Genomic DNA, 14,306 nt, shown 5'->3' on the forward strand with positions numbered 1-14,306 from the left:
CCAGAAATTCTAAACTTCCCACTACTTGCCTCCATACATGCATTGAACCATTGGTCTACTGACAAAATGATAGTGTTTGTGAACCAACATTGGCGGAGAAAAATTAATAAGGCTGCAAAAAGTGCCTACTTCACTTACCCACCTGTCCAGAGTGCAATCCAGGGAAATCTGTTCGCACTATGGATTTCATACATCTCACCTTGAAATCCTGTTCAGAAAGATTATCCCTACCTGGGTAACTCCTCTCAAACTTTGTAGTGATGGGGAAACCCATTTTTCTGGTCAGGTGCCTCAAAAAGTCTGTGTTGCTTGGCTAGTTTTAGCACACTTTTATCGTGCATCCTACCCTCAGTCCTCAAGGTTAGCTGAACACGCTAACGACACCACGAAGATTCAACTAGAAAAATCTGTATAGACCTTCCAGGTCCTTGGCTGAAAACATTGCCATCAGTCCTTCTAAATCCCAGCTCTACCCCCTTTGGAACTTGTAGACTCTCACCCTCTAAGGTAGTCACAGGACATCTAATGCACTTGGCCCCTGCCTCCTCTGACCCATAGTTGACAAAAGGAGACACATTCCAACATTTTAAAGGTCTAATTGCTTCTATTAAAAATAACCATGCTTTGGTATGGGGCGCCCGACTGGCACGTCGGTGGAACGTCCAACTCTTGATCTTGTCATTGTGGGTTCAAGCCCCGTGTTGGCGGGAGAGATTACTCAAAAAAAAAAAATTCTTTAGGGGCACCTGGGTGGCTCAGTCGGTTGATCGTCTGACTCTTGCTGGTTTCAGCTCAGGTCACCATCTCACAGTTTGTGAGTTCGAGCCCCACGACCAGCTCTGTGCTGACGGTGTGGAGCCTGCTTGAGATTCTCTCTCCCTCTCTCTCTGCCCCTTCCCTGCTCATGCCCTCTCTCTCAAAATAAATAAACATTTTTTAAATAAAAATTTTAAAAAACATAAAAATAGGGGCACCTGGGTGGCTCAGCCGGTTGAGCCTCTGACTTCGGCTCAGGTCATGATCTCATAGTTCATGAGTTCAAGCCCCACATAGACTCACTGCTTTCAGCAAGAAGCCCGTGTCAGATCCTCTGTCCCTTTCTCTCTGCCCCTCCCCCACTGGTGCTCTCTCGAAAATAAATTAAAACATTTAAAAATTAATTAATTAATTTAAAAATAATAGCAAATAATAAATAAATAAATAAATAACATAACATAACATAAAAATAAAAATAAAAATAAAAATAAAAATAAAAATAAAAATAAATAGCTATGTTTTGGTATAGCAATCTTTTCAACATCTGTTTCCAGGAGATGAAGACCTCAGGCATCACACCTTGCAACCTGGAGATTCTGTTGGAAGAGACACCTCCACAAAGCCTCTTCCAACTTGCTGGAAAAGCCCTTCCAAGGTACTGCTAACATGCTCTTGTGCCGCCAAACGCCAAGGAATAGACTCCTGGACTCATGCGACTCATCTAGAGAAAGCACCACACCCTGACCGGCCCAGCACGCCACCTGATGGCCTGAAAGCAAAGACTTCCCAGAGTTGGAGCAGAGGACATCCGCCGAGACAGCTTTCCTGAGATGTCCCAACCAGGTCTGGGTTCCTCTTCCTCGCCGTTGGCTCCTACTCTCTCTCTCTTGAAAGAAAATGCTCTTGTCCACATTCCCCCAAGCCCTTGCAAAAGGAGGAAACCTCTCCTTTTGATTATGACCCTTTTCAGAAACAGCCTCATCACGATCCCGAGGCAAATTAGTTTTTCACTTGCCTTTTCTAAAGGAGTAAAAGGTTCAGGAGTCACAAAAGTCTTTGACCTGGGCTATTATTTGACTCTGGGTTCTTATCCAAATCCATGGTTACTGAACTTGCAAACTTACAGACTGTCTTATTGGATAACATTTGTTCTTCCAAACAGTTCTTTTGAGAGAACGATACTGTTCTCATACATCTTTAAAGTTTTGCTATTTTTGCAAAAAGTTCACCAGCTATCGCGTCCTGCTCAGACCTGTACCGTATCCTCCCCAGTGTCCTGAGGAGGCCATTGCCAATTCTTCCCACATGCTCCAGAGGGACCGACAACTCTGCTCTCAGGGCCACTCAGCAGGGACTCCCAGGAAGCACTGTAACTGTGGCTTCGCCTCAGTAGGGAGAATTTTTCTCCCCAAAGTCAAAGTAAGTACCAATAAATATTTTCAGTTGGCTACTTTCAGACCTATAGTCCTGGTTTAGACCCATTATACAATTTGGAATTGTTAGGTTACTTCTGTTTGTATTTTTGTGTTTTGCTGCCCGTCAAACTTTTGTAAAAATGATGTAGCCAATCAGGAGATGATCTCCAACGCTTATGGCCTTGGTGAATATGTACTATATATTTTTTTAGTTTTTTTAATGTTTTATTTATTTTTGAGAGCGGGGGAGGGGCAGAGAGAGAAGAGGACAGAGGATCCAAAGTGGGCTCTGTGCGGAGAGCCCGACACAGGGCTCGAACTCACGGTGAGTTCATGACTTGAGCTGAAGCTGGACTCTCAACCCACTGAGTCACCCAGGTGCCCCTCAACTCTGGTTTCAAACGATATGTTCCCACCCACTCCTCCACTCCACATGAGTGACATCACAGCTTGGCATTCGTAAATATCTTAGCATTGCCTCTGAAAGATAAAGACTACAGGCAGGGTGCCTGGGTGGCTCAGCTGGTTGGGGAGCTCAATCAGTTAAGTGTCCCGACTCTGGTTTAGGCTCAGGTCATGATCTCACAGTTTGTTAGTTCGAGCCCTGGCACCGTGGGGCTCTATGCTGACAGTGTGGAACCTGCTTAGGATTCTCTGTCTCTCTCTCACCCTGTCTCTCTCTCACCCCTTCCCTACTCACGCTCTCTCCCTCAAAAATAAATATTAAAAAAAAAAAAAGATAAAGACTCCATTTAAAAACAGAACTACAAGGGGCGCCTGGGTGGCTCAGTTGGTTGAGCATCCGACTTCAGCTCACGTCATGATCTCACCACTCACGGGTTCGAACCCTGCGCCGGGCTCTGTGCTGACAGCCTCAGAGCCTGGAGCCTGCTTCCGATTCTGTGTCTCCCTCTCTCTCTATCCCTCTCCCGCTCACGCTCTGTCTCTTTCTCTCAAAAATAAATACATGTCAAAAAACACACACACACACACACACACACACACACACAAAACAGAACTACAAAACAATGATCCCACCTGACATACAACACCAATTCCTTAGTATCATTAATACCCAGGAAGTGTGTTCAAGTTTCCTCCATGGTGTCCTGGAAGTTTTGAAATCTGCATTTGTGAACTGTATTCACAAATCGCCAAGAGCCGGAAAGACCCGGATGTTCGCTGACAGGTGAAGAGAGAAACATATTGCAGGTAACGGATGCAACAGCAGCGAGCCCTACAGGCACAGCAGTGGTGCTCACCAGCGCAGCGCTAAGCATATGATTCCATCCGTATGAGAGTCTAGAAAAGGCAGAAACTAGAGTGAGAGAAAGCAGCCCTGTTTATAGGGGTTGGGGGGTGGGTAGGGACCGACGGAGAAGGAGCAGGAGGGAACTTTTGGGGGTGATGGAAATGTTCTAGGTCACAGCTGTCGTGGTCATTATGTGGATGCACACATTTGCTAAAACTCCGTGAACTGGACACTTAAAAGAGACGCATTTTATTATGTGTTCATTATACTTCATCAGATCGCTTTTTGAAAAGTGTCTGGGTGACTCAGTTGGCTAAGCGCCTGACTCTTGATTTCGGCTCAGATCATGCTCTCACGGTTCATGAGTTCGAGCCCCGCGTCCAGCTCAGTGCTGACAGTGTGGAGCCTGCTTGGGATTCTCTCTCCCTCTCTCTGCCCCAGCCCTCCCCACCTGCGCAGGCTCTGTCAAAATTAAAACAAACAAAAAAATTTAATTTTAAAAAAAGCAGAACTACAATGATCTCACCTTAAAAAAAACAGAAATTCCTTAATATATTTTAAGTTTCAAAGGACTATTCAAGTTCCCCCAAATATCTCATAAATGCTTTAAAGTCTGCACTTTTGTCGATTTTCTACCCAAGTGTAATTTGCATACAGAAAATGTGCATTTGTAACAAGCTTCCTCAGTTACTCAGGTGTAGGTTGTCCCCAGGTGGGCTGACCATGTAATTCATCCCCCTCCCTGGGACACCTGGAGACACAGTGGACCTGGAAGCAGACCCCTGTCTTCGGGAGGCTGGGCTCCCCTTGCAGAAGCCACGCCACCCGGTGAAGACCAGTAAAAGACCTCCTCTAGGGTGGCGCCACAGGGCCAGCAGGGGGCGCACTCACACTGCATCGGTTGCAGGCCAGTCAGGAAAATCGGCTCCTTCCAAGTCCACATGGCTTTAGCTACTACTTACCGCTCCTGCAGGAGGAGGAAGGGTTTCCCCTCGCTCCGGCAACAGCCGAGCCAGTGAGAGACGGTCACAACTCGGCCAGTGAGAAGCCACTATCCTTTGAACTCCCAGTTTGCGCCCACAGACTTTGTGTTCGTAACAACCTTCCGAAAGTCCCCTCTCTCCTCTATAAAAGAGCTTTCCTCTCTTTTGTTCTCCAGGCGCCGAGGGTTTTGCTGTAAGCTTCCTTGCCCTGCAATTCCTAAATAAACCCAGTTTTGCTGCTAAAATGACTGACGGCTCCATTCTTTAATATTAATTTATTTGGGGGAGAGTGCAGGCGGGGGAGGGGCAGAGAGAGGGGGACAGAGGACCCAAAGTGGGCTCGGCGCTGACAGCAGCAAGCTCGATGTGGGGCTCAAATTCATGAACCGCGAGATCATGACCTGAGCTGAAGTCGGACGTGCAAGTGACTCAGCCATCCAGGTGCCCCCTCTGACAGCTTCATTCTTTTTTTTTTTTAATTTTTTTTTCAACGTTTATTTATTTTTGGGACAGAGAGAGACAGAGCATGAACGGGGGAGGGGCAGAGAGAGAGGGAGACACAGAATCGGAAACAGGCTCCAGGCTCCGAGCCATCAGCCCAGAGCCCGACGCGGGGCTCGAACTCACGGACCGCGAGATCGTGACCTGGCTGAAGTCGGACGCTTAACCGACTGCGCCACCCAGGCGCCCCTGACAGCTTCATTCTTAACGTTAACAGGAGAAAGCAACTTCTGGCCTGAGTGAAACCCGGGAGCTGATGGGCTGTGGTGCCATGTCCAGGGCAATGCCAAGCTGCCAGGCCCCCTTACAGAGGGAGGCCGGATGGTGGGTGAGAACGGCCGACCCAACCACAGGCTCTCTGAGCTGCAAGAACTGTGCCTTTTCCCAGGGCCTCCACATCCCAGCAAGAAAGGAGTCAGCACCGTGCATTGTTTTATGGAATGTTCCAGAATATTAGCTCAGAGTGTGGTTTCCCTAAATCAGATTCGATATTTTCCTTAATTCCACTGTAAGCCCAAAGAAGAGGTCAAGGGGAAAAAATTCTAACCCCTTAACATGCTAAAATCCAGGTCCTTTGTCGGTACTACAGTGAACAAAGCAATCGCTAATCTCAATACATTTCCTAGTAGCTCTGTATCTAACAGCATGCAAACAAAATACCTTGTAGACCTCACACGCTTACCTACAAATGGAGGATTCCTGGATTACCTGCCCTGGGCAAAGTCTAAACCAAAGTCCGCCTCCATTAGCTAGGCGGTTCCCAGAGAGCTTCTGAAACCCTTAGGAAATCCTTCCTCTCATAGGCCTGCCATAAATTCCAGTTTTTAAATCCCTCTCCATACTACACTGTCCCACAGTGTAGCCACCAGTCACAGGAGACTATCTACGTTTACATTTAAATACATCTAAACGAATGCAATTAAAAATTCACTTCCTCGGGGCGCCTGGGTGGCGCAGTCGGTTAAGCGTCCGACTTCAGCCAGGTCACGATCTCGCGGTCCGGGAGTTCAAGCCCCGTGTCAGGCTCTGGGCTGATGGCTCGGAGCCTGGAGCCTGTTTCCGATTCTGTGTCTCCCTCTCTCTCTGCCCCTCCCCCGTTCATGCTCTGTCTCTCTCTGTCCCAAAACTAAATAAACGTTGAAAAAAAAAAAATTAAAAAAAAAAAAATTCACTTCCTCCACATCTGGCCACATCCCAAGCATTCAATGGCCAGTGACTGGTATACCGTGCCACCATATTGCACAGACCTGGACATCTCCATCACTGCTCCACAAAGTCCTGCTCTCCAACAACCTGTTACATGGCATGTCCTTCAGCCGTTTTTTCAACAAAGCCTCGGAGGCTTCTACTAGGGGCCTGCACTGATGCCATGATTAAGCCTCACAACCAAATATAAACTGAAGCTTGAGTAAGCAGTGGACAAATCGTAGCAGTGGGGACACCTGGCAGGGAGTACTCTACCAACAGCCTTCAGCTCCTGGTCACGGTCCGAGGTGTGACCCTGACCAAGTCTTCAACCCCCGAGAGCCTCATTTTCCGCGTCTATAACATGACACAGCTGGACCGGGGCTCCTTCCGAGTCTGACATTCTAGAACTCTTGAGTCCAACAAGGAAAAGTGTAACTTAAGCAAAATCTAGTTAACATTAGTTAAAAATAAGTCAAAAGAGGACACTTTGGTGGCTCAGCTGGTTAGGCTTCTGACTCTTGATTTGGGCTCAGGTCATGTTCCACGAGATGGAGCCCCGTGCTGGGCTCTATGCTGACAGTGCAGGGCCTGCTTGGGATAGTCTCTCTCTCCCTCTTTCTCTCAAAATAAATAAACATTTAAAAAAAAAAAAAAAAAAAGGAAATAACCAAAATAGTCATAGGAAAAATGTTCTTCTGAACTTAAAAAAAATTTTTTTAATGTTTATTTATTTTTGAGACAGAGAGAGAGCATGAACGGGGGAGGGTCAATGAGAGAGGGAGACACAGAATCTGAAGCAGGCTCCAGGTTCTGAGCTGTCAGCACAGAGCCCGACATGGGGCTCAAACTCACGGACCATGAGATCATGACCTGAGCCAAAGTCAGACGCTCAACCGACTGAGCCACCCAGGTACCCCTGTTCTTCTGAACTTTAAATGCTGTCCTGGAACCTGCATCTTAGGGCTGGATCAAAGGCGAGAGGAGGACAGCACCCTACCGTGGCCTGACTGTCCAAAGTTCAGGCCCTCAAACTGTTCTCTTTGTGAGCTCATATGCCCTTTATGAGGCCACTTTTATAACTGCCCAGCACTATGGCAAAGATTGTAATCCCTACAGCCACCCTGACACAGGCATTATCATCTCCAATTCACAAATAAGGAAGCTGAGGCCCAGCGAGGTTAAGGAACACGCAGAAGCCGAAAGCAGCTCACCTACAAGAGGCAGAGCTAAGATTCGAATCCAGGCCCCTTAGCCTCTTGGGCCAGTGTCCCACTTTTTGGACAAAAAAGAGCTTTCATTTACTTACAAGGTGCCGGCCACTCTGCCAAGCACTGGATACACTTTCTTTAACACTCAGAACAACCCATGAGAAAATGGGGACACGGAAAGGTCAGGTAGCTTCCAAAGGGGCAGAGGCTGAATTCATTTCAGTAATGCCAATTAACGTTTAGTTAGAAAATTACGTTTTCCTTGTCGGACTCCAGGGCTGGTTCCAACCACTGCCTTCCCCAGCCTTCAGGGCCCCTATCTCTTCAACATTGCCTTCCACACCAAGAGCATGTGACCACTCTTCATTATCTAGGATGGTAGAGGTTTGGGCCTCCTTCTCTGCTGAACTGTGGACCCCAGAAGATGAGGACCGAATTTTCCATGTGGGTGTCCCTCCGTGGCGCTTTGCTCTTTGGAGGCTGTCCTAGGGCAGGAGGCTCCTCTTTCAACATGGGGTGTCAGCTCAGATGTCCTTAAAGGACTCCCCACCCTCGTATGTCCACTCTCCAGTATCCTGGGGTTTCTGTGGGCCAAGCCCTTGTGACCACGGCCGTCGTCACAGCCCCACCCACACTCCCTTTGGCAGTCATGCTGGGCACCTGAGGCTCACCTCAGCCAGGCATCCTGACCACCTGTCCCAAGACTACTCAGAGACAATATGCGATTGTGAATGTGCCACAGGCAGCCCTGTACACACCATGGGTAACAAAAAGCACACACACATATGCTTGTGCACACACGGGAAGTGTCTAAAACTATCCAAGAACTATTAACTGTTAGAAGCTGGTTAAAGAAAGATAATCTGTATAGACTGGCTATTCATCATCCTCATGAAGTAAATAAAAGCCTGGCCTTCCACGTGTAGACTGAAATCAGTATCTTCTTTTTGGGGTGAGCGCAGTGGAAAGTACACGGGTCTGGAGACAGAAGACCTGGCAGGGGCTGCCCTCAGGCTCTTGTGGCTGGATGACCTTACAGAGACATTGGGTCTCCCAGAACCTCAGTTTCCTTCCTCTCTTCACAGCAGTGAGACCCCTGCCATCCTTTCTCCCAGGTAAGTTGGGCAAACCGAATGAGAAGAGAGATACACAAGCCCTTTGTAAACCATGATTGCCAAGGTCACTTGGCCAATACGAGGCAGAGCCTGATCCAAGACCCTGACTCCAGGCCCGCCTGTTTCCCAAAGTCAGTTGCTTCTATCATTGTGCCAGGAACTTAGAGTTAGTGGGGCCGTGACTGCCACACAGCCAATAACAAAGGGAACAGAGCAAGGTTCCCCTTAAAGATCTCCTCTCCCTAAGAACGCTCAAAACTGACCTTGAGGTTAGGAAAGGCTTCTGACGGCGTCAGAAGTAGGGGTGGAGTCAAGGCACCCCAAGAATCCAACACTTACTACACATCCAGTTGTTGTCTTTTCCAGGGAGATGTCACCATCCACAGGAAACCAACCTGGTGGGTGGGACCCAAGGTCGGTGTGATGCCCAACCTCCAAATCTGAGGAACCTACCCCAAACCAGGAAGCAGCTCATTCTTAGTGGTGTGTCAGGCAGACTAGGCCCGGCTGCAGGCCCCAGTCCTAGTGAGGCCTTCCCAGACTTGCCCTTACTCAGCTCACGCTCAAATACTAGCGTGCCTGCTTCCGATTCTGTCCAAGGTAATGAAGAGTAACCTTGAGGCTGCCCTCCCCGCTCCAGTGGGAAACGAGCCAGCTCACGATCTCCAGCTTCCTCTGGGGGCTTCTATCTACCCATGGCCCGTGGAGGAAGGCCGGGGGTGGTCCGCTGCGAAGAACAACCCGTTGCCCCCATTGTGTAAGATGCTACTAGGCTCAATGGAGCAGTTAACCTTTCGAGGGGATGGGTATTTTCTGCTCCTCCGTTAACACCGACTCCCCGAAAAAGCCGAGGCAGACAGGAAAGGGACTGTATCTCTGCAGCCTCCGCCCACTCGGGTACCCACCGAGGGGCTCGCCTGGCAAGCTGGTATTCTGCACCCCACCTCTCAGGGGATCCGGCAGGCGATGCACCACCGCCCGGAGAACGCCCTCGGATTAGGGGGCTCAGCGGGACCCCGGCAGGGGCTCCGGCGCGCTCGGGCACCGGGCGGGGCGGGGCGGAGCGCCAGGGATGCGCATCGACCCCGCCCGGGGACGGCGCCGCGCCGATTCCTCCCGCAAACGGCCTGCGTGGCCGCGGCGCCGTCCCCGGGATGCGCCTCAGGCCGCCGGCGCTGCGGGCCTTGAGGCGCGTCCAGGCCTCGGCGGGAGGGCGGCGAGTCGGAGAAGCCGGGCCCGGCCGCGGGCTGGGGCGGGGGGCAGGGCGGGCTGGGGCGGGCCGGGGAGGCCCGGGCGCTGACTTGGCGTCCGGGCTGCTCGCCGCTCCGCGCGCCCCGCTTACCGGCAGATCTGGATGGCGGACGGGGTCTCCGCGGCGGGGCCCGACATGCTGGCAGCGTCGGCGAACGACTGAAAGAGAACGCAGGTGTCTGGCGGGCCTGGCGCGGAATGAATGAGCCCGGGCGGCGCCATGGAGGGGGAGGGTGGAGGCGGGGCCTGCGCGTCGGAGGGGCGGGACCTAGGCGCCGGCCGCGAATCGAATGCGGTCTCCTGCGCAGGCCCCGCCCCTGCGCGCCCCGCCCCTCGGGCCGCCGCCGGCGTCTGGGGCGTCCGGTTCTGGCGGCGGTGGGGCGCGGTGGGGAGCGGCTTCCAGAAGGTTCGGCGACTGTTGGGCGGTGCCGAGCGCGGCAGCCGCGTGGATCAGCCTCGCCCCGCGCCGCGCGTGTCCGCGGGGGGGAGGGGCCGTCCCGGCAGCCGACGCTGGGCGGTGGCGGATACAGCGCCCCGCGAGGTGGGTGAGCCCGGGCTCGGAGGCCCTGGGGCTGGAGTGCGGCAGGAAGGCCTGCGGGGGTCCGCCTCCGGGGCTTGCACTCTCGAATCAGACCCTGACGGGAAATTGGAGGTCCCCCTCCACGCCCCGTAAACGAGCATTTATGGCGGAGCTGCTGGGTATTGTGCTGGGAGGGCACGTGGGTGCGCAGAACCCGGAGTCAGGAGCCGGCGAGCTGGGCTGCAGACGACCAAGGACCCGGGATGGCCTACACCGCCGGCTGCAGGCAGGGAATCTGCCTACGCGGTCCGCTGCAGACCGCCTCGAGCTTCGTGCAGGATTTCCTGGAAGCCCTGAGCTTTTGCTTGGGGGTGTGCGTGCGGGCGGCGGTAGGGCGCCCTAAAGATGGTGAGCTGTTCTGTTGCACAGCCCAGGTCAAGTCTGGGTTGCAAAATAGGCTTAACACACACCAAAGAGGGAAAAGGTGATTACATCTGTGTGCCAGAATTGCAGAGAGCTTTTTACTCCGTATAAGATGTGCCTTTTCCACATTTGTTAACCGTGAACATAAATTGCTTTTGTAGTCAGATTTTTAAAAATCAAATAAAACCCACAAAATAGGCTCTTCAGTGAGATTTGAAAACCCATTTATACTAAACTAAATAGCTCTGAAGGAATCCTGTCTCATCCTGGTCAGTCCCACATTATCAGACCCTAGAGGCAGCCCAGCTCATGTCTAAGTCCTTGGAATAGAGAGGACAGTCCGGATCACATCTATGTTTTAAGACGATTGCATTAGAAATTTTGTTTTCTAGCGTGAGTTAAATTGATGCAAGCACCAAGTGTCACCAAGCCTATTTAACCACCACGTCGTCCCAGGATGGGTCCCAAAGGGGTTAGATTTCTTAGGATGGGACCTAGCAGCAATAAACCAGATTTGGAGCCTTAGGCAAGGCAGTTTCCTTACCGGTTAATTGGGGGTAATATTTACCTGACCTTCCCCAGGAGAAGTGAGGTAATGAATGTAAGGGGCCCAACACATCAATAATTTAGGGCCTTCCTTCCTTTTTGTTCTCACCTTTCCTACTCAAATGTCCTGTCTCTCCAGTCTTCCCAGATGGTCAATGCAATGGAACAAGTCTTTACTGGGGCCCTGCCCTTTTTGTATAGGTGGGAGCATTCCCATGAAGTTGGATACCTTTCGTTCTTCGAAAACCTCAAAAAATCTGATTTGGAGACAAATCCGGGACACAAGAAACCTGACTGACCACCTGCTGAACCATATTCCTAGACTAGGGAATGGGCTGAATGGTTCAGGATTAAATAGACTGGTCCCTCCCAGAGGGAGACAAAAAAAAGAGATCTGGGACAACATCTGTACCTTTGGAAAAGGGTGTGGCTAAGCTTTGGCCCAAAGACAGCATCTGTCAACACTCTCCATGTGACAGCTCTTCTTGTAGCAGAGGGAGCCAGGGAACATGACCTTTCAGCCCAGGTATTGTTGTGTCCTGCTTCAGTAGAGAGAATGGTGCTCCACGATTAACCACTTGTATGTCATTGCCAGTTGTTTATACTGTTGCCCAGTGTTCAAGGTCAGCAGTGGGGGGGGGGGGGGGCAATCCCTTAGCAAAGCCATTACCAGTTAGCTTTACTACAGTGCTGGTGGATTTACACTGGTCTTTCACCTTACAGCCTCCCTCCTTCCCACGTCAGGTTTTTCCCTATTTTCTCAAGCTGTTGAGCCATTTCCGTCCCTGTCTTTCGGGGCAAAACTTCTCACAAAAGCTGTTTCTATATACACCCTCTGTCCTCTATACCCCCCTCCCATTCTCTTCTGAACCCATTCCATCCCTGGGTTTTGTCTCTACAGCCCAGTTTGTCAAGGTCACTAATTCCTTCCCAAGTTCCTGAATCCAGTAATCTGTTGTCAGAAGTCCTCTCTCTCGAAACGTGAACTCCTTGCCTTCCAAGACACCCCATGCTACTACTTTTCTGGCCACTTTGCTGGGTCTGCCCTGCTGGTTCTGCCATGTGGGATGCCCAGAACTCTCCCCCGAATTCTAGACTCTCGCCTAGACTCCTAGACTCACTAGACTCCTCATGCCTGGACCTCACATCACCCCAGTGGTGTTCTAGGCATCTCCCACTCCCCCTGAGACTGCTTCTCCCAGTCTTCCCCATTACAGTTTCTTTTTTCCAATTGTTCAAGCTAACAACTGGGGAGTCACCTGTGACTCATTTCTCTCCCATCCCTCATCCCGCCCATCCGCCGATCCTGCCAGCTCTGCATCCAGAGTAAGTCTAGGCAAGCCAGTTAAGCGTCTGACTTCGTCTTAGGTCGTGATTTCATGGTTAGTGAGTTCGAGCCCCGTATCGGGCTCTGTGCTGACAGCTCAGAGCGTGGAGCCTGCTTCAGATTCTTCCTGCCCCTCCCCCGCTCACACTCTGTCTCGCCTCAAAAATAAATAAACATTAGAAAACGTTAAACAAGGAAAGTAAGTCTAGAATGTGCCCTGTCTCCCTGTAGCATTCCAAGCATCGTCCACACCTCTGTCCAGATGTCCTCATCTCCGCTCTCCCCGTGCTTGCGTGGTCCCCACCGCCATGACCCCTCAGAGGGTCCTTGACTACACCTAACTCCTCTTTCCTCAGGCACCCCCAAGCTTCAGCCCTCACTTCCTTGGGTCTTTACTAAAATATCACCTGTAAATAAGGCCTTCCCTGGCCACCTGTCAAAAGCTGAGTTCCTCAGTAGTCCCTACTCTCTCCCTGGCTTAATTTTCCCCTTAGCTCTTAATGCCACTTAATATATATTTTACTCATCTATTTTTTTTTAACGTTTATTTATTTTTGAGACAGAGAGAGACAGAGCACGAACGGGGGAGGGTCAGAGAGAGGGAGACACAGAATCTGAAACAGGCTCCAGGCTCTGAGCTGTCAGCACAGAGCCCGATGCGGGGCTCGAACTCACAGACTGCGAGATCATGACCTGAGCCGAAGTCGGCCGCTTAACCAACTGAGCCACCCAGGCGCCCCTCATCTATTTTTTTTTTAATAAGTGAGTAAGACAGGTTTTTTTTAATTTTTTTTTAACGTTTTATTTATTTTTGAGACAGAGAGAGACAGAGCATGAACAGGGGAGGGTGAGAGAGAGAGGGAGACACAGAATCTGAAACAGGCTCCAGGCTCCGAGCTGTCAGCACAGAGCCCGACGCGGGGCTTGGGTTCACAGACTGCGAGATCATGACCCGAGCCAAAGTCAGACACTTAACCGACTGAGCCACCCAGTTACCCCAATTTATTCATCTATTTATTTTGTCTCTGCCAACCATGTTTTTCATTGCTGTATCCCAAGCTCCTAGAAGAGTGCTTAGCACATAACAGGTGCTCAGGAAATATTTTACAGATGATTGACTCAACAGAGGTTTACCAACAGCAATGAGTTGAACTACCTCAGGTATTTAATTCATTCTATTTAATTTCCCCACTCTTTCTTTGGACTAGAAATAGTATCCACAAATTGTCATTAAAAAAAAAAAAAACTTACAGGGGTGCCCGAGTGGCTCTGTGGGTTAAGCATCTGACTTTGGCTCAGGTCATGATCTCACAGTTTGTGACTGCGAGTCCACGTTGGGCTGACAGCTCAGAGCCTGGAGCCTGCTTCAGATTCTGTGTCTCCCTCTCTCTCTCTGCCCCCTCCCCCACTTGTCCTCTCTCTCTCTCTGTCAAAAATAAACACTTAAACGTTTTTAATAAAAAAACCTTACATATATTATTTAAATAATTTCTGAAAATTTTTATGGAAAGATATTTAGGAAACTATTGACACTGGTAACCTTTGGGGAAAGGGGGGTTAGACCTTCGCTTTCCATTGATGTATTTTTGTACTATTACCATCTAACCTCTCGACTGTTTTATTATTTTTTTCTTTTTTTAAAAATTTTTTTTTAACATTTATTTATTTGTGAGACAGGGAGAGACAGAGCATGAACAGGGGAGGGTCAGAGAGAGGGAGACACAGAATCTGAAACAGGTTCCAGGCTCTGAGCTGTCAGCACAGAGCCCGACGCGGGGCTCGAACTCACGGACCGTGAGATCATGACCTGAGCCAAAGTCG

General features: G+C 50.2%; 1 protein-coding gene across 3 annotated transcripts in view; it reads right to left on the reverse strand.

The window, feature by feature from the left end:
* The window catches only part of ACOT7 (acyl-CoA thioesterase 7), a 104,292-nt gene extending 93,811 nt beyond the window's left edge, over nt 1–10,481 (reverse strand). Inside the window, exon 1 of one of the 3 annotated variants that reach the window (XM_045475457.1) lies at nt 9,761–10,481. In XM_045475457.1, the coding sequence (XP_045331413.1) occupies nt 9,761–9,891 (131 nt within the window). In that variant the 5' untranslated portion in view covers nt 9,892–10,481. The other 2 variants (XM_045475460.1, XM_045475458.1) reach the window with 2 other exon arrangements.
* Between the last annotated feature and the right edge of the window lie 3,825 nt (nt 10,482–14,306).

The sequence above is a fragment of the Leopardus geoffroyi genome, chromosome C1, assembly GCF_018350155.1.
Source record: "Leopardus geoffroyi isolate Oge1 chromosome C1, O.geoffroyi_Oge1_pat1.0, whole genome shotgun sequence".
Taxonomy (NCBI): domain Eukaryota; kingdom Metazoa; phylum Chordata; class Mammalia; order Carnivora; family Felidae; genus Leopardus; species Leopardus geoffroyi.